This window comes from Oncorhynchus tshawytscha, linkage group LG16 (assembly GCF_018296145.1).
Source record: "Oncorhynchus tshawytscha isolate Ot180627B linkage group LG16, Otsh_v2.0, whole genome shotgun sequence".
Lineage (NCBI taxonomy): Eukaryota > Metazoa > Chordata > Actinopteri > Salmoniformes > Salmonidae > Oncorhynchus > Oncorhynchus tshawytscha.
In genome coordinates this window covers 73702800-73730767 of record NC_056444.1, presented here as the reverse complement: position 1 = coordinate 73730767, position 27968 = coordinate 73702800, and the positions used below count along the sequence as shown (strand labels likewise).

The window sequence follows — 27968 nt, the reverse complement described above, 5'->3', positions numbered from 1 at the left end:
CTGTAGGGATGATGCCCGGGTTTCCTCCAGACTTGATTCTTGGCATTCAGGCCAAAGAGTTCAGTCTTGGCTTCATCAGACCAGAGACTTGTTTCTCATGGTCAGAATCCTTTAAGTGCTTTTTACAGAAGAGTGTCTTCCGTCTGGCCATTCTACCATAAAGGCCTGATTGGTGGAGTGCTGCAGAGATGGTTGTCCTTCTGGAAGGTTCTCTGAATGCCAAGAGTGTGCAAAGCTGTTATCAAGGGAAAGGGTGGCTACTTTGAAGTATCTCAAATATAATATAATTTTGATTTGTTTAACACTTTTTTTGGTTACTACATGATTCCATATATGTTATTTCATAGTTGATGTCTTCACTATTATTTTACAATGTAGAAAATAGTAAAAATAAAGAAAAACCTTGGAATGAGTGTCCAAACTTTTGACTAGTACTGTACATTTTTTGTATATATTGAATGTTGATATTGTGAACCGATATGATATATTTTTACCTCCTGTTTCAGGAAGTGATGTCACTCAGCACTGCCCCTATATATAGAACCTTCCACATGGGATATGGATGCCTTATGAAGACCTAAGGGTCGAAACAGAACAATATCACCTGGGAGCATGAACAGCAGTGTGCAGCGTTTTCCTTTTTATTTTTAATTGTTTGTGTAGCCTGCTGCTAGAATGGACAGAGGTATTGCTCGAGTCACAACAAAATGGAATATAACGTTGAGGATAAAATTCAGAATAACACAATTTGATGTGTACAACATCTAAAGACCTGCATCACTATAATGAGAGCTCTTCAGTTTCTTAAAGGACGTATTTGTTTTTTTTTCAGAGCCCCCGTACTGCACAACGAGGATGAGGAAAGTGAATCGCTGTTTGGAGTACGTTTCTCAAAAACAAGTGAAGTCATATAAAATAAAAAAAAGGTTTTGGGCCCTTCTAAAACATGCCATTTACATCAAAAATAGAGATTTGGTTGTATAAAAGCTCCAGTTTTTCTTCATTATACCAAATCATCAGATTGCTATACGTATTACGGGTATATGTTTGATTTAGAGAATTGTGATGTACAGTAGTTGATATTATGAACTTATGTATGCAGTATTTCTCAGTATTGTACCTTCATGAATGACCCCAGCTGTTTGCCTGGGCATGCCTTTCCCCTCCAGTACAGACCCGTATATTACCGGGGCAGTCATCTCTCTGTGAGACTGATAGCACTGCTCCATGGATGAGGGCTCTCTGTCCAGGGTCCTAGCCCTCCTCCCTGCCCGGCCAGGAGAACCAGAGGAGCCATGCTCAGCTCCAGCCCCCCACACCTTAGACAGGCTTCTCCCAGGCGTACCACTACAGTAGTTAGGCAGAGGGAAGGTGCCAATGCCACTGTCCAGGGTGTAGGTGGAGACACCAGAAGCTAGGAGAGAGAACAGGGACAATCAGACTGATTCAATTTAAAACCTTCTCTAATTTGATTATTGATTAGATTTGGTAAGGATTAACACAATCTGAGATACTCAATGCCTCCATGAAAAATGATGAATCTGATCAGTTTTCTTACCTGCGCAATGATGAGATTGAACTGGGTCAGCTAAATTGTCATCTGAGGGGACGTTGCTGATCAGATGTTCTGAACCCTGAGTAAGTAAAAAAAACAATCTCAAAACGCACATTTACACATACAGAATAAAGTGGAAATACTCACCTTCTCCATTCACACACAGAATAAAGTGGAAATACTCACCTTCTCCATTCACACACAGAATAAAGAAAAATATTAAATCACAATTAATCTGTAGTTTACCTTCTGCATGTCCTCCCCGCTGGTGGTGTGTCTGCTGAACGGTCTGGAGGTTTTACAGTCAAAGGAGAGGCGTCTCTGAGCCACACTGATGCCACTGAAGTCCTTCCCATCCACCCTGTAGTCACACAGACACAACACAGAGGTAATATGTTGTTCAAAAGAGGAAAGGCAACAAACATTTGACTTTATCTTTGTACAAAATTCACATTTTAGATCCAGCGATAAAAAAACAGCAAACTTCATAGAGTAAGTTATTCAAGGAGTTAGTCTCATGATGCCCTCTGATGTCATCGGCCACCACCTTGCTTGAAGCACAATAGAGGAGCAATAGAGAACAAAAGAGGAACAGCCCCTCCCTTCAGATAGAGCTTGGCGATAGTTAATTAAAAAGATATCAACTTAAGTTGTATTACTTCAAACAAAAGCAATACAAAACAATCCTAACTGACTAAACATATAATCCCATAGCTTAAATCTATTCGTCACCTGTACAGTAGCTGCTGCATGAAGTTGTCTGAGCGCGCTCCCCTGTACATCACAGCCAGCTGGCCCTGTGATTGGTCCATCACCACCTGACAGGAGTGGCCCCTTCCAGACCGGTCCATCCCGACCCCCCCAACCCCTTTTACATAGGCCCTCTCCTCCTCCAGAGCTCTCCTCAGACCCTCCGCCTTCTCCATCAGCATCGAGATATTTAGGCTCTCCACCCCCACCCCCTCTCCTTTAGACTTAGACCCCGCCATTTTGGAAGGGATATTCAGCCTCCACTCTCCACCTTTCTTCTCGTCTTTGAACTTAGGTGGTATGTCTGGTTTGCGGCTGAGAGCTGGGAGTTTGCTCTTCTTCAGGCCAAACCAGCTGGCGATCCCGTTAGAGGCCTTCAGTTTGACCTCAGTAACCTGTTCAAAGTCTTTATTTATGAAATTGCTGACAGCAAACACTGAAATACTTTATATTAACAAACAAATTCCAGCTCCAAGAAAAAATGAGACATGTCACTAATAAATAATGCCTAAAAAAATATATCACAGAAAAAACAAACATTTATACCTGTCCTCTGTCCTGTTCTGCCAGCTTCAGCATGTTCTCCTCAATACCTTTCATCACCTTCTCCTCAATGGCTGACGTGGGGCCAAGTGTGGGGCTGGAGACAATAGGGAGAAGGTGTCTCTTCTCCTCTTCCTGCTGCTGCGGTTCTGGCATTGGGAGCGGGGGAGGAAGGCTGTCACCGTACACTGTGGTGTTTCTCTTGTTTGCGTTGAGTTTGCTCCTGTCCTCTGACTTGGAGGAGTACCGGGGGACCAGGGCTGGTGCCTCCAGGGTGGGCTTCCCAGTTCCAGCTGAGGGAGCCAGGCCCTGGCACGGTTTAGACGGGGACTTAGGAGGGACCTTGCTGGGGCTGCTGCTGCTGTAAGGGATGCTGGGTGCAGGTTGTTTACCATGGTAAGACAGGTTCAGAGAAGCCGGGCATTTCATGTTGTTGCGTAAAACTATGGGAGTGTCAGTGTTTGGAGACGGGAGTCCCAGTTTACCTTTGGGGCTGTCCGTCTTAGCCACACCCACTCTGGATGAGAGCGTCTCCAGCTCTGCCTTGGCAACTGAAGAGCCAAAGAGAGACGTAGCTGCTGGATCATAGGACTGACAGCCACCTGGGAAATTCAAAGCAACGCTACCAGGAATAACTTTAAGCTTACCGTCCAGAGAGTCTGTATATTTCGAGTGTCTCTGCTCCTCTAAATTACCATCCACAGGGCTCTCCTCTGTCTTATTCCTGTCATCGTTAAAATAGACTATACTCTCCTCACTCTGAGGCTCTGGCTTGTCTACTGGCAGGAGCACATTGATTTGTAAGTCCTCTGAGCTCCTCAGCTTGCCAAGTGCAGCCAGCCTGTATTTGAATGTGTGACTAGACTCGGCTGGCTGACTCCCTGACCCTGCTACCCCAGAAGGCCTCTTGGGAATGGACGAGGGATCATGTCTCTTGGCTGGGAGAACTGGAGGCTGGGACTGGGAGAGATCAGAGTTCTGTATTGTGGCCTCTCTAGTATCCTGGTCCTGTGATCCTCTGTCTTTCATGCTGGCATAGTGAGCTGGGCTGCTCTGAGACTGAGCTGCTCTGAGGGCAGAGGGGTTGGGCAGACTGTGGTGGCCGTGCCAGACTGGGCTCTCTGTGTTGCCATCCTGATTGGACGAAGATGAGGAGGACGAGGAAGAGGATGAGGAGTCCGAAGCAGAGGACAAATGCTGCTGCTGGAGAAACAGGACATTGTCTTTTTGTAGTAGTGAATTAATTTGCTTCCTGTCACTTTCTGTTATGGTATGAGAGAAAGATGATATGTTTACGTTCTCTGGGACCTTGGATTCTTCTACCTGAGCCGAGGTGGAAAGTTCCAACATGTTCTCATAGTACGGGACCTTCTGCGAAGAGGCCCTGGGTGTGTGAGAAGTGCCAGGGGCCAGTGGATCAGGGACACCATTGCTGGTCTTGGGGGCTAAGAGGCTCCTGTAGCAAAGCTCCTTGGCTGGAGGGGAGCAGGTGTCCTCAGGCTGAGGCGGGGAGGTGGGGGCTGAGGCTGAGTGCGTAGTGGCTGGGTAGGACTCGGACCTGGCGGGTGGAGGAGGAGGCTGCCTGGCCCTTTCTGTGGTAGCGGCTCTGCGTGAGGGGACAGGGGAGTGGTACACCTCATAGTTGTTAGTGCGACAGGGGATCTTCGATGTGCGGGTGAGCTGGGGGCTCAGACGGACAGGGCTGGCCCCTGCCTGGGTCCTCTCTGCCATTGTAGGGATCTTTAGGAACTTGAGGACCCTGGACGGGGAATTGATGGCAGCGGCTTTGACGTCGCTGAGACATGATGAAGGGATGGGGCTGAGGGCCACGTTGGCTCTCCCAGAGAAATCCCCCTCCTCTGCTGGGCCACCGTCTTTCTCTGGAATAACTACATCACTCAACACGTTATCACTGTCATTGGAAGAGAAGATAAACCCATTGGTTTCCAGCTCACAGTATGCTAGCTGAGGGTTGTCCTTCACTCCAGGGACAGGCAGCTGGGAGGTAAACAAACTACCATCCTCATCAGACTTCCCTTTAAGACAGCTCTCCTTCTCTGTGTCCTGGACCTGCCCAGTCTTTAATCCAGCCTCTGGGCCCTGATTGGCTGGACTAGTCTGATCTACAACTGTGATTGACAAGTAAGAGTTAGGACCTGCTGGTTGCTGGTGGTCATTCATTGTCTGTTGTTTCTCCACTGATGTGCTCTTGATGTGGAATTCACTGATAGCAGCTGTGGTGGATGTGCCTTTGACATGGTTCGGAGTCAGGTTGAGCTTTGCAGTACTACCACAAACATAGTTACATTTGACTGGACTGTCTGTGCTCTTTTTGAGGTGCGTAGGACATAACTGCCCTTCACCATTCATGTGCTGCTGTTGTTGCATGTCGGAGTCTGAGCAGGAGCAGAGTGTCTGGTGCTTCTTACACAGGTCTCCAGCAGCCAGGACAGCCTCTGTGGACATCAGGACCTGGCTGTAGTCACAGAAGGTGATGCTGCCTGCAGAGGGGTGGAACTTGAGGGGGTCTGTCTCCTCCATCTTTCGAAGGACCTCCAGAATGTGTGCTTTCTTCTTGAAGAATGGGGACAGGGCATCCATGGATGCGGCTGGGCCTCTGGGGGGAGTTGCTGGGGCCTGTGGCAGTGTGCGGTGAAACCCATTTCCCTGTGGAGAGAAAGATTGTCAGGTTGTTATTATAGAAGTGAGTGTGTTCTCAATAACCTTACTGGTTAAATACAATCTCTCAAATCACTTAATTCAACAATTCCAAGACTGCAGCCTCATTGTTAAACAGAGATTAGAACATCAAGGTCTCTTGAATACAATAGTGAAATAGAAAGAAAATGCCATTTCATCTGAGAAACCTTGGAACCCACTGAATATGTCATGACAGCTAATGTTGGAGGAATGCTGGAGACTACAGCCATGTCTTAGGGTGAAGTGCTAACAGTGCTCTGTCCACACCTTGGCTTGTGCGTCGCTCTGTGACTGTGACCCCACCTGCTTGTCAGAGACATTGTGCAGCAGCTGTGTATTGTATACTGGGAGGGGTCCTGGCTGCACCTGTAACATGAGATTCAATGCAATCATGTACACCACTTTAAGCACAGCATTGTTATAGGAATCTATACATTACAACAACATGAATCAAGAGGTATAACAGCTGAGAGATTCATTTAAAATACTCAGCAGATGTAGAGCCTCCAATGCCATAGGAGTCTGCAGCCATGTCTCAGGGCAAATTGTGACGTTACTTCATACCTGGTCCTGAGAGCTTGACTGGTTGGGTAGCTTCTGTTGGAAGAGTTCACACAACACTCTGTTCTGTCTCTCCAGGTCAAACACATGCATCTTCAGCTTGATGCACTCCTCTCGCAGATCCTGCAAAGACACACAGAACACACACACAATGTATAGCACAACTATAAGTTAACCACGATGACAACCCATGCCTTAACTGCTTGTGGTTCAAAATTGTGTTTTGTCAATGGTGGGTTGTTTGTTGCAAATTACTTTTTGGTTGAGGAGGGCTTGGACCACATGGTTGGCCACCTCATCCAGACATCTCTCATATGCTTCTCTTTGATTCTCATTGGCCAACAAAAGAGCTGAGTTTTCTGCCTGTCAACAGGAAGACAATAGATTATTCCTAAATGTTAGTATATTTTTCATATGTTAAAACAAAAGAGGGAGTGGTTCTTCAAATTAGGGCTATTTGGAGAAGCTGTTCAAAAGAGGACATTGTATTGTTTCTTTGTACTCCCTGACGAAGGCCATGCAGCCGAAACGCGTCGGATTTTTTAAACTTTGGGTCTATTGAACACGAGATACAAATAAAGGCATTTTAATTAATTATATGAAGAGTGCCTTGGTCCTCCTTTCTTTTTGATGACCAATTCACCCGTTTTACCAAAGAGCCCCTTCTGTCTACCAATATATACTATTGTAACCTTAGTAGCGCTTCCCTTCCTCCTCTTCTACAGAAATAAAAGCACTGAATGTGGTATAATTATATAATATTTAAAACATGATATAATTTGAGATGTCTTGTATTCATTTAATTGTGATGGTGGTTGGCTCACCTCCAGCTCTCTGAGTCGGTCCATCAGTTCTCCGTTGTTCTCCTCTTCCTCCAGGTAGTCCTCAACATCTCCCTCGTCTGACTCCAGGTTTTCATCACACATCCTCGGTTCTGTCTCATCAGACATGGTTCTCATCATGAACACAAGAAGGCGGTTCCTAATGTTACAATCGTCTCACTTTACTCACAAAACCACAATGCACTACGTAACCACAAGCATAAGTCTACCCTTGCCTTGGGACATGGCTGTAGACTCCTATGGCATCTAACAGCTAGACCATAGGAGACATAACAGCCTCATCTCAGGGAAATAATCTACAGTTGAAGTTGGAAGCTTACATACACTTGGGTTGGAGTCATTAAAACTCGTTTTTCAAAAACTCCACAAATTTCTTGTTAGCAAACAATAGTTTTGGCAAGTCGGGTAGGATATCTACTTTGTGCTTCACACAAGTAATTTTTCCAACAATTGTTTACAGACAGATTATTTCACTTATAAATTACTGTATCACAATTCCAGTGGTTCAGAAGTTTACATACACTAAGTTGACTGTGCCTTTAAACAGCTTGGAAAATTCCAGAAAATGATGTCATGTCTTTAGAAGCTTCTGATACACTAATTGACATAATTTGAGTCAATTGGAGGTGTACCTGTGGATGTATTTCAAGGCCTACCTTCAAACTCAGTGCCTCTTTGCTTGACATCATGGGAAAATCAAAAGAAATCAGCCAAAACCTAAAAAAAAAGATTGTAGACCTCCACAAGTCTGGTTCATCCTTGGGAGCAATTTCCAAACGCCTGAAGGTACCACGTTCATCTGTACAAACAATAGTATGCAAGTATAAACACCCTGGGCCCACGCAGCCGTCATACAACTCAGGAAGGAGAGATGAACGTATTTTGCGAAAAGTGCAAATCAATCCCAGAACAGCAGCAAAGGACCTTGTGAAGATGCTGGAGAAAACAGGTACAAAAGTATCTATATCCACAGTAAAACGAGTCCTATATCAACATAACCTGAAAGGCCGCTCAGCAAGGAAGAAGCCACTGCGCCAAAACCACCATAAAAAAAGCCAGACTACGGTTTGCAACTGCACATGGAGACAAAGATCGTATGTTTTGGAGAAATGTCCTCTGGTCTGATGAAACAAAAATAGAACTCTTTGGCCATAATGACCATCGTTATAGTTGGAGGAAAAGGGGGGACGCTTGCAAGCCGAAGAACACCATCCCAATCGTGAAGCACGGGGGTGGCAGCATCATGTTGTGGGGGTGCTACAAACCTGACTCCGTTACACCAGCTCTGTCAGGAGGAATGGGCCAAAATTCACCCAACTTATTATGGGAAGCTTGTGGAAGGCTACCCGAAATATTTTACCCAAGTTAAACAATTTAAAGGCAATGCTACCAAATACTAATTGGGTGTATGAAAACTTCTGACCCGCTGGGAATGTGATGAAAGAAATAAGAGCTGAAATAAATCACTCTCTCTACTATTATTCTGACATTTCACATTCTTAAAATAAAGTGGTGATCCTAACTGACCTAAGAAAGGGAATTTTTACTAGGATTAAATGTCAGGAATTGTGAAAAACTGAGTTTAAATGTATTTGGCTAAGGTGTATGTAAAACTTCCGACTTCAACTGTACCTCAAATAACAGGGAGTGTTTAGCGATAAAGACATTCTCTTCTGAGAATGGAACAGTAAATCCCTCGTGTCAGGTTCTTGATGATGGAGAGATGTAACACTATTCTGCCATGTTAGACTGGATGTGCTGGATCAGATAAATGTATAACTGGTGTATCCATCTGTTTGCTGGCTTTAGCTAGATAACTGAGGAATCTATAGTAATCTATAGCACACTGGGATTCTTTTGTCAAAGCCTATAGGAGCAGAACATATGGTCAATGCTAGTGTTAGGGTTCAGGGACAGCTGTAAGTAGAGGGAAGGTACTGAAATCATCCCCTCCAACGAGACCTAAACAGACAGTGCTAGACAGGTCACTTAAAGTAAACCATACAGTAGGTAACAAACACAAACATACTGTCAGAATGATTCCATTCTAGAACGTACTGTCGGGATGAGTCCATTCTAGATCCTCTCTCTCATCCTCCCTTCCCCACCTCCTCCTGATCCTCCCTTCCACATCTCTCTCCTCCACCCTCATCCTCTCTCCCCAACCCTCATCCTCTCTCCTCCACCTCACCCTGATCCTCTCTCCTCCACCCATATCCTCCCTTCCCCACCCTCATCTCTCCCCCTCCCCCCACCCTCATCCTCCCTCCCCACCCTCATTCTTTCACCCACCCTCATCCTCTCACCCAACCCTCCCCTCCCTCCTCTCTCCTCCACCCTCAACCTCTCACCCCACCCTCATAATCCCTTCCCCCACCTCTCACCTCACCCTCATCCTCTCATCCTCCCTCCCCCACCTCCACAAAATCCTTAAATCCTCTTTCCCCCGCTCACCCTCATCCTCTCGCCCCACCCTCCCCACCTCTCTCCAAGCCACCCTCTCCTCCACCTACCCTCATCCTCTTTCCCCCGCCCCACCCTCATCTGCTCCCCCTGCCCCACCCTCATCCTTTCCCCCACCCTCATCCTCTTTCCCCCAACCTCACCCTTTTCCCTCCATCCCAATCCTCTTTCCCCCACCCTCTCCTCCATCCCAATCCTCATTCCCCCACCCTTCCCTCATCCTCTTTCCTCCACCCTCATCTGCCCCCACCCTCATCCTCTTTCCCCCGCCCCACCATCATCTGCTCCCCCAACCTCTCCTCCAACCACACCCTCATCCTCTTTCCCCCACCCCACCCTCATCCTCTTTCCCCAACCCACCCTCATCTGCTACCCCACCCCTCTTCTCCTCCTCTTTTCCCCACCCTACCCTCATCCTTTCCCCCACCCTCATCCTCTTTCCCCCAACTTCATCCTTTCCCCCACCCTCATCCTATTTCCCCCAACTTCATCCTTTCCCCCATCCTCTCCTCCATCCCAATCCTCTTTCCCCGCACCTCATCCCCACCCTCATCCTCTTTCCTCCACCCTCATCCATCCTCTTCTCCACCCCAATCCTCTTTCCCCCACCCTCATCCTTTTCACCCCACCCAAACTCATCCTCTTTCCTCCACCCACCCTCATCCTCTTTCCCCCACCCCACCCTCATCCTTTTCCCCCATGCCCCTCTTTCCCACCCACCCTCATCCTCTTTCCCCCATCCCATTCTCCACCCTCCCACCCTCCTTCCCCCACCTTCTCTTCCACCCCAATCCTCTTTCCACCACCCACCCTCATCCTTTTTCCCCCACCCTCATCCTCTTTCATCCACCCACCCTCATCCTTTTCCCCCACCCTCATCCTCTTTCATCCACCCTCCTTCCCCCACCCTCATCCTCTTTCATCCACCCTCCTTCCCCCACCCTCATCCACCCTCTTCTCCACCCATATCCCCTTTCCTCCACCGTCATCCTTTTCCCCCACCCACCCACCCTCCCTCATCCTCTTTCCTCCCACCCTCTCCTCCTCTCCACCACCCCACCCTCATTTCCCCCCCACCGCTCCCCCACCCCCACCCTCATTCTCTTTCCCCCACCCTCATTCTCTTTCCCCCACCCTCATCCTCCTTACCCCACCCTCTCCTCACTCTAATCCTTTTTCTCCCACACTCAACCCCACCCTCCTTTTCCCCCCGCCCCATTCCCTCATCCTCTTTCCCCCACCCATCACCTCCACCCTCACTCTTTCCCCCACCCACATCCTTTTTCTCCCACCTCCATCCTCTTTCCCCTACCCATCACCTCCACCCTCTTTCCCCACCCATCACCTCCACCCACCCTCACTCCTTCCCCCACCCTCTCCTCCACCCCATCCACCCATCCTCTCCTCCATCCCAATCCGCTTCACCCTCATCCTTTTCTTATTCTTTTCCCACCCACATCCCTTCTTCCCCCACCCATCATCTCCACCCTCACTCTTTCCCCCACCCCCTCCTCCACCCCAAACCTCTTTCCCCACCATCATCTTCCCACCCCCACCCTCATTCCCTCATCCTCTTTCTCCCACCCATAACCTCCACCCTCACTCTTTCCCTCCCACCCTCATCCTCTTTCCCCACCCTCATTCCCTCATCCTCTTTCCCCCACCCATCACCTCCACCCTCATCTTCTTTCCCCACCCTCATTGCCACATTCATCCTTCCCCCCACCCTCTTTCCCCCCACCCATCATCTCCACCCTCACTTTCCAGCACCCATCCACCCCCTCCTCTTTCCCCCACCCATCACCTCCACCATCACTCTTTTCTCCCCACCCTCATTCCCTCATCCTCTTTCCTCACCCTCTTTCTCCCACCCATCACCTCCACCCTCATCCTCTTTCCCCTACCCTCATCTCCACATTCATCCTTTTCCCCCACACCCACCCTCACCTTCTTTCCCCTTTCACCCCACCCCACCCTCTTTCCCCTACCCCACCCTCACTCCCCCTAGCCTACCCTCACCCTCTTTTCCCTTTCCACCCCACCCTCTTTCCCCACCTTCATTCCCTCATCCTCTTTCCCCACCCTCATTCCCTCATCCTCTTTCCCCACCCTCATTCCCTCATCCTCTTTCCCCACCCATCACCTCCACCATCACTCTTTTCTCCCCACCCTCATTCCCTCATCCTCTTTCCCCCACCCGCATTCCCTCATCTTTCCCCACCCATCACCTCCACCCTCATACTCTTTCCCACACCCTCATCTCCACATTCATCCTTTTCTCTTCCACCCTCATTCGCCCCCATCCTACCCTCTTTCCCCTACCACACCCTCACCTCCCCCTATCCCACCCTCACCCTCTTTCCCCCTACCCTCACCCTCTTCTCCTACCCCACCCTCTTCTCCTACCCCACCCTCACTTCCACCCTCATCGCCCTACCCCACCCTCTTTCCACCCACCACACCCTCACCTCCCCCTATCCCACCCTCACCCTCTTTCCCCCTACCCTCACCCTCTTCTCCTACCCCACCCTCTTCTCCTACCCCACCCTCACTTCCACCCTCATCCCCCTACCCCACCCTCTTTCCACCCCACCCTCATCCTCTTTCCTCTACCCCACCCCACCCCACCCTCACCTCCACCCCACCCTCATCCTCTTTCCTCTACCCCACCCTCACCTCCACCCCACCCTCATCCTCTTTCCTCTACCCCACCCTCATCCCCTTCCACCCCACCCTCATCCTCTTTCCACCCCACCCTCATTCCCTCATCCTCTTTCTCCCACCCTCATTCCCTGATCCTCTTTCCCCCACCCTCATTGTCATCCTCTTTCCCCACCCAACACCCCCACCCTCACCCTCTTTCCCACCCCACCCTCTTTCTCCAACCCACCCCGCCCTCACCCCTTTCCCCCAACCCCACCCTCATCCTCTTCACCCTACCCCACCCTCACCACCCTCATCCTCTTTCCCCCCACCCTCATTCCCTCATCCTCTTCCACACCCTCATCTCCACATTCATCCTTTTCTCCCCCACCCTCATTCGCCCCCACCCTCATCCCCTTCCACCCCACCCTCTTTCCCCTACCACACCCTCACCTCCCCCTATCCCACCCTCACCCTCTTTCCCCCTACCCTCACCCCCACCCTCTTCTCCTACCCCACCCTCACTTCCACCCTCATCCCCCTATCCCACCCTCTTTCCACCCCACCCTCATCCTCTATCCCCACCCTCATTCCCTCATCCTCATTCCCCACCCTCATTCCCTCATCCTCTTTCCCCACCCATCACCTCCACCCTCATACTCTTTCCCCCACCCATCACCTCCACCCTCATACTCTTTCCCCCACCCATCACCTCCACCCTCAAACTCTTTCCCCCACCCATCACCTCCACCCTCATACTATTTCCCACACCCATCACCTCCACCCTCATACTCTTTCCCACACCCTCATCTCCACATTCATCCTTTTCTTCCCCACCCTCATTCGCCCCCACCCTCATCCCCTTCCACCCCACCCTACCCTCTTTCCCCTACCACACCCTCACCTCCCCTTTCCCACCCTCACCCTCTTCCCCCTACTCCCACCCCCACCCTCTTCTCCTACCCCACCCTCACTTCCACCCTCATCCCCCTACCCCACCCTCTTTCCACCCCACCCTCACCCTCTTTCCACCCCACCCTCATTCTCTTTCCCCTTTCCTTTCCACCCCACCCTCATCCTCTTTCCTCTACCCCACCCTCACCTCCACCCCACCCTCATCCTCTACCCCACCCTCATCCTCTTTCCTCTACCCCACCCTCACCTCATCCTCTTTCCACCCCACCCTCATTCACTCATCCTCTTTCTCCCACCCTCATTCCCTGATCCTCTTTCTCCCACCCTCATTCCGTCATCCTCTTTCCCCCACCCATCACCCCCACCCTCTTTCCACCCCACCCTCTTTCCCCTTTCCACCCCACCCTCATCCTCTTTCCCCTACCCCACCCTCATCCTCTTTCCCCCTACCCTCATTCCCTCATCCTCTTTCTCCCACCCATCACCCCCATCCCCACCCTCACCCTCTTTCCATCCCACCCTCACTCCACCCCACCCTCTTTCCCCTTTCCACCCCACCCTCATCCTCTTTCCCCTACCCCACCCTCACCCTCTTTTCCCCCCTATCCCACCCTCACCCCCCACCCACCCTCATCCCCCACCCTCTTTCCCCTATCCCACCCTCACCCTCTTCCCCACCTCCACCCTCATCCCCCACCCTCTTCCCCTTCCCCACCTCCACCCTCATCCCCCACCCCACCCTCTTTTCCCCCATCCCACCCTCTTCCCCTTCCCCACCTCCACCCTCATCCCCCACCCTCTTTCCCCTTTCCTCCACCCTCATCCGCTCCCCCACCCTCATCCGCTCCCCCTTCCCCCACCCTCATCCGCTCCTACACCCTCATCCGCTCCCCCCCACCCTCCTCTTTCCCCCACCCTCATCCGCTCCCCCACCCTCATCCTCCACCCTCCTCTTTACCCCACCCTCATCTGCTCCTACACCCTCATCCGCTCCCCCACCCTCATCCCTCCCCACCCTCATCCTCCACCCTCCTCTTTCCCCCCACCCTCATCCTCCACCCTCCTCTTTCCCCCCACCCAGCGAGTGAGTGATATGGAGGAGAGAGATTCCCTGCTACAGAAATGGGCTGATATGAGCAGCCATAGAGAAGCGCTGCATACAAAAAGGAGTTTGTGTACAAGGAGGACGGCCATATTGCCGCTTCCCTATTTTCCTCATTGTAGAATGACACTCAGGGAAAATGTACGTCACCCAAACAATTTACAATATCCCCGGATAAAAATACATGCTTTATTACAATCTGCAGTCTGATATTTATGAATCATATTGTACATACTTCCTTCATCTCCCCCTTCTCTCTGCATTGTGAGACAAAGAGAACCCTGACTGTGATTCCAATGTTTATTAGCTACTGTAGATAATGGGTGTCTGCCTGTGAGATGCATAGAACGGAACAGTCACCCCTCATCCCTTTAGTGCCTGATCACTTATAACCCTGATATTTGACTGACATACAGGAGGATCTATAAAGAGAACTTCTAAAGAGCAAATTGTATTTTACACCACCATCAATAAAATATCTAAACACAGTATCTCCCTTTGTTTACTATTCAAATGCCACAAAACTAAAGCGAGGACACTGAGAATCTGACAATGGCCAAAAGGACATGAAGAGAAGGCAGAGAGTGAAATACACAGATAACAAAAGGGTAACCCTGAACACCATAAGGTAGACATAGCTATTTCAGCAGCACTGCTTGTTTTCAATGATGTTCCCACCTCCACTGCGCTTTCCCCATAATACATCCACAGAAAACAAAGAGTACATGAAGTACAATGACACACAGTTTCCCAATTTAAATGTAGAGAACAAGATATATCACGTCATCTCTGGGCTGGAACACATAACAGCTGTTTTCTCTAAAACGGTTGTAAAATGGATACCTGCTATAAAAAAAAGTATGCTTGAGGACATGTGATGTGCTTTTATAAAGGAGACAAAAATCTGTAACATTACGCCATAAGAAAACAAATGTGTCATGCACCAGAAGTAAATTGCCAAGCAGGGGGTCTCCCCAAAAGGTATTATCCAGCCAGAAGCTATTGCAAGGGGGGCAGTTTTCATGGGTGGAACATACAAGACAAAGAACATGGAAAAGAACTGTCGACTAGAACAGAGTCATCTGGAACAGACAGTCACCTGTGATGTCAGCTCTCCTTAGAGCAGAGCACTCAGTCCTACTCCTCGGTGTGTAAACCACCTCTCTCTCGCTCTAGTCTTCTCCCAATGTCAGAGCCAAAAAGCTGAGGAAAAACAAAGTTACATCTTGTTATCATCTGTCATCCTCGCAACTGTTCTCTCATCCCTCCTTTTCCACCACTCACAGTATTCAGTTAGATTTGCTGACATCAAACATTATTTTGATATAGTCTATGACATCAAGGCCATCTTGCTTCCTCTTGGTTTCCCAGATGCACACTCAGAAAAAACATCTCCAGAGAGGGGCTTCAAAGTGGTTTTAGCATGTGTGGACCTTAGAGAAATAGCATGTCTGTCATTATCAGGACCCGTATTCATAAAGTGTCTGAGACTGTTGATCTAGGATCAGTCTAGCCTTTTGGATTAAAATAAGATTATATGGTCAGCGAGATCCTAGATCAGCACTTCAAGGCGATTTGTGAATACGGACCCAGAGCAATGTCATGTCACCATCAGGACTGGGCCTGGTATGGACTTCCTGTCCTCCCAGACAGTCCAAGACCACAATCTGCCTCTCGCTCTCATCTTGCCTTCTTTTCATCTGAGTCATTGTAAAGTGTAATGAAAGAAAGATGAATAATTTAGCAGATAAACCCAGTAGCCTTTAAGAAATCCCCTTTCATGTTCCAGTGATAATGCCTGCATACCATGTCATGCAGGCTGCAGACACGCAGTATTAAAATCACTGTATTGAACATCAATGTAACCAGTCTGCAATCTGGGATTCCCCATTACTGTACTGTCATCGGTAGTTATGTTCAGTTTCCACAAGACTTGCCCTCATAGCTAAATGTGAACACACTCCGATGCTCTCTGTCATAGGCTGAGTCCCATGTGGCACCCTATTCCCTATGTAGTGCACTACTTTTGACCAGGGCCCATAAGCATTATTTAGGGAAGAGGGTGTCATTTGGAAGGTTGCCTTGTCCTCATACTGTAGCTTGCTAAATAGGAGCATGCTTAGTCACTGCCATAGGCTTCAGATTCAGAGTCAGTCTAGTCTGGCTGCGTTCCTTCAGACAAGATGAGTTTAGATAAAGAGCTACAGTATTAGCTCTTCACTCCCAAGCAGCCCACAAGGGAAACCAAAGCTGATCCTTTAGATCTTGTCAACTTCCAATGTGATTAGCATCGGCCTTTCCCACTTTGGGTTTCCAGCTGCAGATCAAACAGAGCAGAGCATTCTGCATACCTGTCTCAGTCAGAACACACCGGTTCCATTTGTGAAAATCCTGACCTGTGATCTGTTGTTGTGCGACAAAAACAACAACTGGTGTTAGAGATTATTCTTATGATCCACTTGCCATAGCCAAATAGTGTTATTGGGTGCACACACACCTGATCACATCCAAGAAACTGTGAAAAATGGCACTTCTTGAGCAATGATTTTCTTGAGAATGTGTTTTGCTTGTGGAGGTTGGTAACATTGATATTTATATCATGCGGTGTGTGTGAGGTAATCTGAATGGAGCTCAGAGTTCAAAGTGTCTCGATCTGGTGTGATGCCACAAGGAATGAGCCGACTTGCAGACTACACTCTATATTCATGGAATGGGGGCAAGGCTACAGTATGAATCAAAGACAACTCAGCAGAGCCAAACCCCTTCAAGCTCCTTAAATCATGTCAGTCAGTCACACACTTGGGGATTTGGCTGCTGCCGGGCAGAGGCTGTCTCAGGTTATATCAAACAGTACCCTTCCCCATCTGCCAATCTGGGATGGCACAGATTGAAGTTCTCTCAGTGTGAACAATCAAAGTGTGTCAACAGGTGATGTAAACAGCATTGAAGACTCAGGCAGACAAATTGAACAGGATCTTAAAAAGAGAAATCACGACCCGTAGGAATAAATCTGAATAAACATGACTATCAACACTGTCAGTAGCCTAAAATACAGTATGTCACTGTAGATACACATTTAGACAGTGACATAGATCATATTCAGACTATTAGATTCATTTGTTACTGTGGCTTCTGATGTTTAGACAAAATAACAGTGAGATTAGTCATCCAATAACAAGATTTTGACTGAAAGTACAGGGGAGAGAGAGGGAATAACAGATCGGGGGAGGGGCGGAGGGACGATTCCCAAAAGAACCCAGAGGTTGGATCAATGCCATGTCTGAGACTAATCAACCTGAGTGGTGCAGGCCTCACGGGGATATTTCTAAATATTTGCCAGGCAACCCCACCCTCCGTCGTCCCTACAGGAACTGCATTATAAGACTGCCAGTCCCGATACAGCAAGACCCGGGGAGGCTTTGTCATAATTGGGCACACTAAACAGCAAACCACATGTTTACACATGCCCCTCTCTTATGATCTATAAAACAAACTAAATCAACCCCAATCAAACGCAGCCATGTTGGGTTGAACAATGAAATTACTAAACATGGGTCTGAGTGCTTAGCGTTGCTCCAAAAATTGTCCACTGATGCTGCAACAGTGTCATACGTGTTCATAATAACATAGAGGTTACATAGACCTGCCTGTGGGCGTCTGATCTCTGCTTCCCAAGTTCATCTGTCGCCACAGCTAATACGTCATATGGTGTGGTTCTGTCACCTCACCTGTCACATCAACTCTACATCTCATATCTACACAATCAATGAAATCTAAACACAGCCATAACGGCACAAAATGGACAAATAGTCTAGACTACATTGTCAGTCCTAACAATAAAAACGTTTCACTATATATGTTCAGATCTGCTTGTCCTAAAATGCCCACCCAGTCTCACCTTGCTTCATATCCTAGCATCCACTCAAAGCACCCGAGAGAGCCCCAGTCTAAAGAAAATCAGTCGTAAAAAAAGCCCCACAATGTAAGTATTTTCCAGTTGAAGAAAGGATTTATCCACAAGGTGATGCCCTCTCCTCTAATAAGGAACTGTTTCCTCTAAACTACTGATAGAAAAAGGCCCGTCTTCGCGCATGTGAATTGTGTGCATCTCTCGCCGGCTGCCCTGTGCTGTGCCGTCTGCCTGCAATATCTCCCATTGTTCCAGGGCGAGTGAGGAGGCAGGCTTCCTGCCCCAATAGACCCTGCCTACTACAATAACTGTAGACTTGCCCCCACCTCTCTCCTCCTCCTCTCCCCTCCAACTACTGCTAAACATTAACCCTGCAGCTGCTGGTCAGGCAAGGCCATAAAGGAGCGAGACAGAAGGAAAAGGGTGTTATGTTTCCAAAGAAACCCCACTATGTAACAGACAAAAGCGTGGACCCAGAGAAGATATCCAACAGTCTGGCTAGTTGGTTTGTTTAGTAATGGAGTTATCCAGCCAGGGCTATTCAACTGCTTGTATAAAGAACATGAGTTCTGTGCTAAGAGGATTTTATCCTGAATCAGACCATTAATGACTATTATTAATATGCAACAGAGGGAAAGACAAAGAGTGAATTAATAACCATACATGAACAACCAATACATAAGCTAATAATTAGAATATGCTGTTTGATTTGTAATAGCATTATTCATTTGTGAATTGATTAAGCAGCTAATGATGCTTTCAAATAACAGCTTTAATAAATGCCGTACACCAGTATGCCTAATTGTTTAGTATTTTCTAGTAAATATCACATCATTACTAATAGAAAGTTGGGTGTATCCTTTCTTCATTGACCCTAATTGACTTGACAGAGGCCTGAGCTGAATGTACTGTACTTCAGCCTTCCGGAACGCAAAATAAAAAGCCTTTTGGTTCTTTCCTGAATGTCAGTGTCTGCAGGCTCTCTCACTCTTGGAATTTATATTTAACCTAAGCAGCTTGCCAGTGGTGCCACATTCTGACAAGCTTTTAAACCTCTGCCGATTCATCCGCGGCATTGGATAAAAATCATTGTATTGCCACATATTGTATTGAGAACAATTCAGCCATACCTACATCTAAAATGGCACTAGGTTGAGGTGTATCCTCTTCCTGCTATCAAAGAGACATAATCAATGCAGGGCAACAATAGCGAGACAGAAATTGCTGTCTGTCCACCTAGTGGTTGGAAGTGAGAATAAACTGTTTCCATCTCCATCCAAAGTTATATAAATGGTGGATGAATCTGGCTGGAGACCATTAATGCATCCCAAATGGCACCCTATTCCCTATATAGGGAATATAATGCCATTTGGGACTCAGTCAATGCCTCTGCTCTGTCAGTCATTAATCCACATGGGCATCTATCTCTATGGGATGGATGTAATGAATGGAACAGTCACAGAACCAGTCCCCTCTGAGGGTCAGATAGGCTGCCATGGCCCATAGTCACCCATAAAATATCCACTTTTTCGAGGATCATGACCCACAAACAGAATACTAATGTTATGTTACTGATAGGAGTTAGCGACTGTAAGCTATAGGTAATGGATTTATGATCGAGGTAGAGTAAAATCAGAATACTGGTAGTTAAAAATCTCACATTTCTTAACTTAGTTTTATTTATCAGTGCTTACTGGTAAACTGCAGTAACAGTACATTGTGACATTCAGATTGAGTCACGAGTGACATGCTGACAGACCCGGCCACCACGGAGCACTGTTCAACGTGGCACCTTAACAGATGTGCGAAGACATAGCAGGACATTTGACTTAAGCACAATGCAAACAGTATGAAAACCAAGTCCATTCTATAAGACTGGCTTTCTCTATAAAAATACAAAATCCTCAAGGTTCTACCTGTCCTGGACCTGTATGACTAAAAAGGCACAAAAATACACTGCATCCAACCTTCAAATCAATATATCCCTAACACAATAAAGAAATTCAGCTATACATTGACACGTTGTCCATCTGACTGACACATTCTTCTTCCTCGTTGAGCAGTTGGTTGGTTTGCAAAGCGAGCCTTGTTGCTGTCAAAGGGGATTAGGGTGTTAAATTAGACTCCTGAGGTAAAAAACCCTATTGAGAGGCAGACAGTTTAATGGCCTGTAATAGGCTCAGCTTCATGGGAGGTGGAGCTAATCCACCTATAAGAAATGTGACACTGGCTGCTTCTGTGCTCTGCTGGGAGACACACACACACACACGTGCGCATGTAGGCATAAGTACCAACGCACACACACACACACACACACACACACACAATCATGCACAAGTGCATGCACCCACACACACACACTCTACTGGGAGATGGGTAGGGTGGGTCCACAGCTGGGGCTATAAAAGGGGAATGGTGGCCTCTATGGTAATTTCCATGAAGCTTCAGCGAATCCTTAGCTAAGACCATGAAGTCTAGAATCATACTATCCATTCCAGAGACATCCCCGGCATGTACTATAGCTTCTGCATTGCCGATTTTAACTATTCATGTGGCGGACACAAAGACATTCCTTTAAAATGCATAAAAAGACCAGATCCACCACAGAAAAACATTATTCTGTAGCCAGAATAACAATACATTTCTTCCAGGTAAAAATATTTGATTAATGTTCAATAAAAATGTAATGCATTGTTCTTCTTACATTTCACTAAACATTAAACTCAAGTCATTTTATAACATGTCTTGCCTATTTTTTACAGACAGGTTTTATACAGCTGCAAATAGTACAATGACAACTGGAGTCCTCTTAGTAACAACCGGTGTGACATGCTGACAGACCCGGCCACCACGGAGCACTGTTCAACGTGGCACCTTACAGATGTGCGAAGACATAGCAGGACATTTGACTTAAGCACAAAGCAAACAGTATGAAAACCAAGTCCATTCTATAAGACTGGCTTTCTCTATAAAAATACAAAATACTCAAGGTTCTACCTGCCCTGGACCTGTATGACTAAAAAGGCACAAAAATACACTGCATCCAACCTTCAAATCAATATATCCCTAACACAATAAAGAAATTCAGCTATACATTGACAGATTGTGTCAGTCAGATGGACATTCTTCTTCCTCGTTGAGTGGTTGGTTAGTGTGCAAAGTGAACCTCACTGCTGTCAATGGGGATTAGGGTTTTAAATTAGATTTTGAGTTAAGGTGTGTGTGTGTGTGTGTGTGTGTGTGTGTGTGTGTGTGTGAGTGTGTGTCCGAAAACATTCCACAGGGATGCTGGCCCATGTTGACTCCAATCTTTCCCACAGTTGTTCAAGTTGGCTGTATGTCCTTTGGGTTGTGGACCATTCTTGATACACACAGGAAACAGTTAAGTATGAAAAACCCAGCAGCATTGCAATTCTTGACAAACCAGTCCGCCTGGCACCTACTGTACTACCATACCCCGTTCAAAGCCACATATCTTTCGTCTTGCCCATTTACCCTCTAAATGGCACGCAAACATAATCAATGTCTCAATTGTCTCAAGGTTTAAAAATCCTTCTTTAAAATCGGTCTCCTCCCCTTCTTCTACACGGACTGAAGTGGATTTAACAAGTGACATCAAAAAAGGATCATAACTTTCACCTGGCCAGTCTGTCATGTACTTAATGTTTTTGTATACTCAGTGTATATTGCACCCTTAAGGTTCTATATAGCAACCCTGAGGTTCTGATCAATGAACCCTTTGGTTCTATCCAGAACCTTTTTTTCTAAGAGTGCAGCCTTCCTTACTGAACAAATTCAGGTAATAACTCACTGTTTCACCAGCTCAAAACATTTTTGTTTCTGTGTTGTAACTATTGGACACAACCCCGGACCCCTGCAATGTTCCAATGTTTGCCTACTGATTGTGGTTCTGGCTATAGAAGAGCAGGGTGGTTCTCAGGGCCAGAGAGGTGCAGGGACCATTAACATGTGGGCAGGCACACAGCCAGCCGCTAACATCTGGACACCAGGCATCGTGGGCGCGTCCTACACGGCACTCTATTCCCTATATAGTGCACTACTTTAGACCAGAGCCAATAGGGCTCTAGTCAAAAGTAGTACACTATGTTGAAAATAGGGTGCCGTTTGAGACGCAGCCCGTGTCAGTCAGTACAGACGCCCACAGAACCAGCTCAGCTGAAGCCAAGCATGTTCTCACATCCCAACATCCACATCCTTTGTTCTCATGTCTGGCCAGACCCAGAAAGACTTATTCATAGAATAAAATATATATAATTGAAGCCCATTGACATTACAAAGAGGTTACTATATGGTTGGAAACTCCATACAGCTTTTATTTTGACTGTCTGAGATGACCAAGAGCCATCTCTTTATCAAAACAATTGATCATACAGATGCCAGAGGGTAGCTAGCTATATATAATGTCCATGGTATGTCCAAGTATCTTCATGTGTTTCTAGTGCATTGAGAAATTAGATTGATGGTAGCGGTTTTAAGTAGGAGAGCCTGAATTTTAAACATACCAGCAACAAGGCATATCCTAAGCTTACTAAGCCGCTTGTAGGAGTGATGTACTGATTTTTCACTAAGCCGCTTGTAGGAGTGATGTACTGATTTTTCACTAAGCCGCTTGTAGGAGTGATGTACTGATTTTCACTAAGCCGCTTGTAGGAGTGATGTACTGATTTTTCACTAAGCCACTTGTAGGAGTGATGTACTGATTTTCACTAAGCCGCTTGTAGGAGTGATGTACTGTTTTTTTACTAAGCCCCTTGTAGGAGTGACGTATTGATTTTTTAAAAAGGGCAGTACCCTAATAATGCACCATTTTAAGCACAAAGGAGCACTATTTTGGATGGCAATCCATGAGTGAATTTCTCAGAGCAATATCACTGGGATTTTCTGAGACCATGCGGCAAACAAGTTATAGCCTTTTACAAGCATGTTGTAACAATTTTTTTGATTTCTGTCACTTCATGCTCTTTCAGATCAGGTTTTCACAATCACGACCAACCATTTAACATGTCATTGGCCAAACCGGATGTGTGCCATTGACCTGGCTTGCTTGAATTGATTAAAGTCGCTACATCGCAAGCCATATATCCTCTGGTTGAGGCGATGAATTGGATGTTTGTTACAGCTGCTTTGTGGAGGTGTGTTAACCAACTGCAATATTTGTGTGACCGCAGATTCCATTTTAGGGTGGATTTTGAACGAGTTTTAGTCCTTTACACTTTGAGGAACACTCACAGATGAATGAATTGTTGCAGTATAGGCCTATATCTAAGCCCAAAAGGCTATTGTTATTTTCTACCAAGCAAATTATTTGATACAGTTTATATTAGTAGACAAATACCAGGGGAATAGTTTAAGCGGTTCTTAATGACCCCTAAATAATGTTCTGCCTTTAGCAGAACATTCCAGTTGACTGACACACAGGCACCAACTCTTCTGATTCTGTGGTTTGTGTTTTTTTAAGAAAAGGAGAAACAAAAAGGCTGCTGGGTAAAACAATGCAGATGAGGGAAATGTTCTTTCATCCAAATTTCTGCAGTGTATTTGGAAACAGTAGTGATGTCTCGGGAGACCTTGGTCCTGCCTCCTGCTTCGAGCTCGGTCATATCATTCCAGCTACACAGGGTAATTTATGAATATTTGTACATGCCAATGTGATGCAGCTCCAGAAGCGCCTCGGCTGGTGCGGCTGCATAACCATGGTAACTACCTGCATGCAGCAGACGGCGAGGGTGCAGAGGGAATTAGAGGAAAAACTGATAAGACGAGACGGAAGTGGGGGTAGTCTGGCTGACACCTAACTCAAAGTCACATGGGTCGCGTCAGCAAGGCTAGAGAGGGGTAGCCCAGCCCAGCACATCTTCAAAGGATGCTGATGAGGCATATGCACCGAGGGGAAGCAGCAGGTTTAAGAAAGGTAGGCCTCCTATGGCCTAGTGACAATGTGACCTATCTGTGGAAGGCATTCAATAACAGCACTGTAGAAGCGTGTCTGAATGGAGCCCTGTGCAGACGTAACTGTTATCAATAGTCTAATTCAGGGCTCTCCAACCCTGTTCCTGGAGAGCTACCGTCCTGTAGATTTTTACTCCAACCCTAATTTAGCGAACCCGATATGAATGGTTGACAAGCTGAATTAGGTTAACTACACTAGAGCAGTCAACACAACCAGGAACAACATAGTGACCGCTAGGGAATTAATTACCTTGACTTTAGAGGTTCTAATCTAAAAATATTTAAAAAATGTTACATTTAAAAAAGTATGAAATTAGGCCTATTCCATGAGTAGGAGCCCAAGGAATAGTCCAACACTAAGTCTACCTCTAGTCTTGGTCTAAAATGTTATGGCTGATGTCTTCTGTGAGTATTTGGATATTGTAATGATTTTGTCAGACTCAGAACACAATGGATACATGGAAGCTTGATGATCAAAGGCCAAATAAACACATATTTTGGTCATGTGCTACTATTTCAGATGTAACATGATTTGCATATTTTAAAGGCAGTCTTGTTGCAATTAAGGGAAGTATATAATTTGTTTTTTATCTCAATGGATCCAATATTCATCATGTTTTAAGCTTGTAAATCATTCAAAAATATATGCAACAATCCCAATCTTATAACATGATGACATATAGCAACTGTGTCTCACAGACATACACTACTGTTCAAAAGTTTGGGGTCACTTAGAAATGTCCTAACATCAAATTGATCAGAAATTCAGTGTAGACATTAGTCATTTACAACATTAACAATGTAGCTGGAAATGGCTAATTATTTATTCAATATCAACATAGGTGTACAGAGGCCCATTATCAGCAACCATCACTCCTGTGTTCCAATGGCACATTGTGTTAGCTAATCCAAGTTTATCATTTAAAAAAGGCTAATTGATCATTAGAAAACCCTTTTGCAATTATGTTAGCACAGCTGAAAACTGTCGTCCTGATTAAAGAAGCAATACAACTGGACTTCTTTGGACTATTTGAGTATCTGGAGCATCAGAATTTGGGAGTTTGATTACAGGCTCAAAATGGCCAGTAATAAATGTGTACTACTCCCTTCACAGAACAGAGCAAACTGTCTCTAACCAGAATATACAGAGGAGTGGGAGGCCCCAGTGCACAACTGAGCAAGAGGACAAGTACATTAGAGTATCTAGGTTGAGAAACAGACGCCTCACAAGTCCTCAACTTGCAGCTTCATTAAATAGTATCCGCAAAACGCCAGTCTCAACGTCAACAGTGAAGAGGCAACTCCGGGATGCTGGCCTTCTAGGCAGAGTTCCTCTGTCCAGTGTCTGTTCTTTTTCCCATCTTAATATTTTCTTTTTATTGGCCAGTCTGAGATTTGGCTTTTTCATTGAAACTCTGCCTAGAATGCCAGCATCCTGGAGTTGCCGCTTCACTGTTGACGTTGAGACTGGTGTTTTGCGGGTACTATTTAATGAAGCTCCTAGTTGAGGACTTGTGAGGCATCCGTTTCTCAAACTAGACACTAATGTACTTGTCCTCCTGCTCAGTTGTGCACCGGGGCCTCCTACTCCTCTTTCTATTCTGGTTAGCGCCAGTTTGTGCTGCTCTGTGAAGGTAGTACACAGCGTTGTACAAGATCTTCAGTTTCTTGGCAATTTCTTGCATGGAATAGCCTTCATTTCTCAGAACAAGAATAGTTTCATTGGGATCTGCTTCTGGCCATTTTGAGCCAGTAATCAAACCCACAAATGCTGATGCTCCAGATACTCAACTAGTCTAAAGGGCAGTTTTATTGCTGATTTAAATCAGGACAACAGTTTTCAGTTGTGCTAATATAATTGCAAAAGGGTTTTCTAATCATCAATTAGCCTTTTAAAATGATATACTTGGATTAGCTAACAACATGCCATTGGAACAAAGGAGTGATGTTTGCAGATAATGGGCCTCTGTATGACTATGCAGATATTACATTAAAAATCAGCCGTTTCCAGCTACAATAGTCAGTTACAACATTACCAATGTCTACAATGTATTTTTGATAAATGTTGTTTCTTTCAAAAACAAGGACATTTCTAAGTGACCCCAAACTTTTGAACGGTAGTGTATGTGACACAAAAGGCATGCAAAAACATCTGTAAACAATTAGAGCCAGGGTGAGGGAGTGCTTCTACCACCCATTACACTTGAATTAGTCACTGCTGTTCATGGTGTAAGTGAGCACATTTTGGTAACAATGCTTAAGTCTAATGGCCTAGATTCCATACTGAACTGAAATCTAGGGGTTCCCCATAGTCAAGGTGGTGTGTTAACCCAAAGGTGAAATGCTATCCCAAACTGAATTGCAAGATCAATTCATTCAAATGTGACTTGATCTCACTTGCACTCGCTTCGTTTTATTTTTCTGAAAGCTAAAACAAATCTGTCGACATTTAGACAAATTTCATTACATCAATAACACGACTGCCTATTTTACCTATTTCGCTTGTCACATTGGTGCGACAACACACGCGCGAGTCGAATCGATACATTGAAATCAAACTCACCTCATTTGTAGTTTTGGTGGGTCCTGCTGAAAACTGATCATTCAGTAATGTATTGGCCCAAATATACTCAATGGCTAAGTTATACAATAACCTTTATATAAAGCGGTGTATTGAGAGACCACCCCTGTCTTGTCTTGGGCCGTTTTATCCCTTCGTCTGCATGGGTGTTTTCATTACGCAGATTCTGTTGCAAAACGTTTTCCAACAGAAACTGTTTACCCCAAACGGAAATGGTTAACAAAAACGAGTTTCTATTGCACAAATTCAGGTAGGCTCCTCCCCGTTTCGTTCGGTTCTTAAAAGGCAAACTGTTTCCATTGCTAGAGGCAATGAATACACCCCAGGTTGCCTCGGCTTATTTGCAGCGTTTGACTTCTCGGACTGGGTAAGGGAAAGTGATGTCATCAAATTAAATTGTATTATCCACCCCAATTTCAGGTCAGGCTGTGTTCCATGTTGCCAAGTACGACTTTTTAATGTCACTTTGTCGTCTCAAAAGTTCCACTGATGATGCTTTGGAGAATAATATTTTTTTCATTGAAAAAGGCAAATCAAGATGCAAGCATTTTCAGAAAGTACATTAAGGCTGCATTTAGACAGGCAGCCCATTTCTGATCTTTTTTCCCACTAATTGGTCTTAGACCAATCACATCAGATCTTTTCACAACAGCTTTTTTTCAGAGCCTATTGTAATTGGTCAAAAGACCAATTAGGGGAAAAATATCAGAATTGGGCTGCCTGTGTAAATGCAGCCTAAGTGCGGTACAAATGTAAATGGGCTGCACACACAAAATAGAAAAGCTGAAGAGCTTATGTACATCCAGGAACTTCTTTGCAGTTGCTGGAATTACAGGTGAACTCATGAAAATTTAAAGGAAAACGCTGCACACTGCTGTTCATGAGATTTTAATTGACAAAGTTTCAACCCTGAGGTCTTCATCAAGAATCCACATCCCAGGTGGATGTGGAAGGTCCTTTATATTAGAGGCAGTGCTCAGTGACATCACTTCCCGTTTTAAAGGTGCACTGTGCAGAAATCGCTCCGCCATTTCCTGGTTGCTAAAATTCAAATACTTTACCTTAGTTTGTGAAAAAACAAGCAAGTATAGAGTAGAGAATCATTGTACCATCTGAACCTCTATCTTCTTCATAAACAAAAATATTGCATTTTCAGTTGTTTGAAGCTGGTGTTCAAAAGTAAAAGACACAAAAAGGAAACTTAAGAACGGGAAACATAGAAATAGCGCACATATTACAGATCTACCACTTTTAAAACTCACACTTCTTTGTGAATTTGCTCAGGTCACCCAAAAAGTTACATATTGCAGCTTTAAGGGGTTGCCCCTGCCTCAGAAAGTGATGTTACTGAGCTCTGCTCCTATATAAATAACCTTCCAACCCATCTGGGATATGGTTGCCATGGTGCCTAGAGGCAGCCGTAGTAGTTTACT

General features: G+C 46.0%; 1 protein-coding gene across 6 annotated transcripts in view; it reads right to left on the bottom strand.

The window, feature by feature from the left end:
• The window catches only part of LOC112216333 (nck-associated protein 5-like), a 30713-nt gene extending 4025 nt beyond the window's left edge, over window positions 1-26688 (bottom strand). The window contains exons 1-11 of one of the 6 annotated variants that reach the window (XM_024376244.2): window positions 26518-26688; window positions 15174-15277; window positions 6934-7090; window positions 6365-6472; window positions 6113-6232; window positions 5852-5914; window positions 2852-5515; window positions 2288-2700; window positions 1802-1916; window positions 1559-1634; window positions 1121-1414 (exon numbers count right to left, since the gene is read on the bottom strand). In XM_024376244.2, the coding sequence (XP_024232012.1) occupies window positions 1121-1414; window positions 1559-1634; window positions 1802-1916; window positions 2288-2700; window positions 2852-5515; window positions 5852-5914; window positions 6113-6232; window positions 6365-6472; window positions 6934-7071 (3991 nt within the window). In that variant the 5' untranslated portion in view covers window positions 7072-7090; window positions 15174-15277; window positions 26518-26688. Of the gene's footprint in view, window positions 1-1120; window positions 1415-1558; window positions 1635-1801; window positions 1917-2287; window positions 2701-2851; window positions 5516-5815; window positions 5915-6112; window positions 6233-6364; window positions 6473-6933; window positions 7318-15173; window positions 15278-17972; window positions 18246-26517 lie in introns of those variants that run through there. The other 5 variants (XM_024376240.2, XM_024376242.2, XM_024376243.2 and 2 more) reach the window with 5 other exon arrangements.
• Between the last annotated feature and the right edge of the window lie 1280 nt (window positions 26689-27968).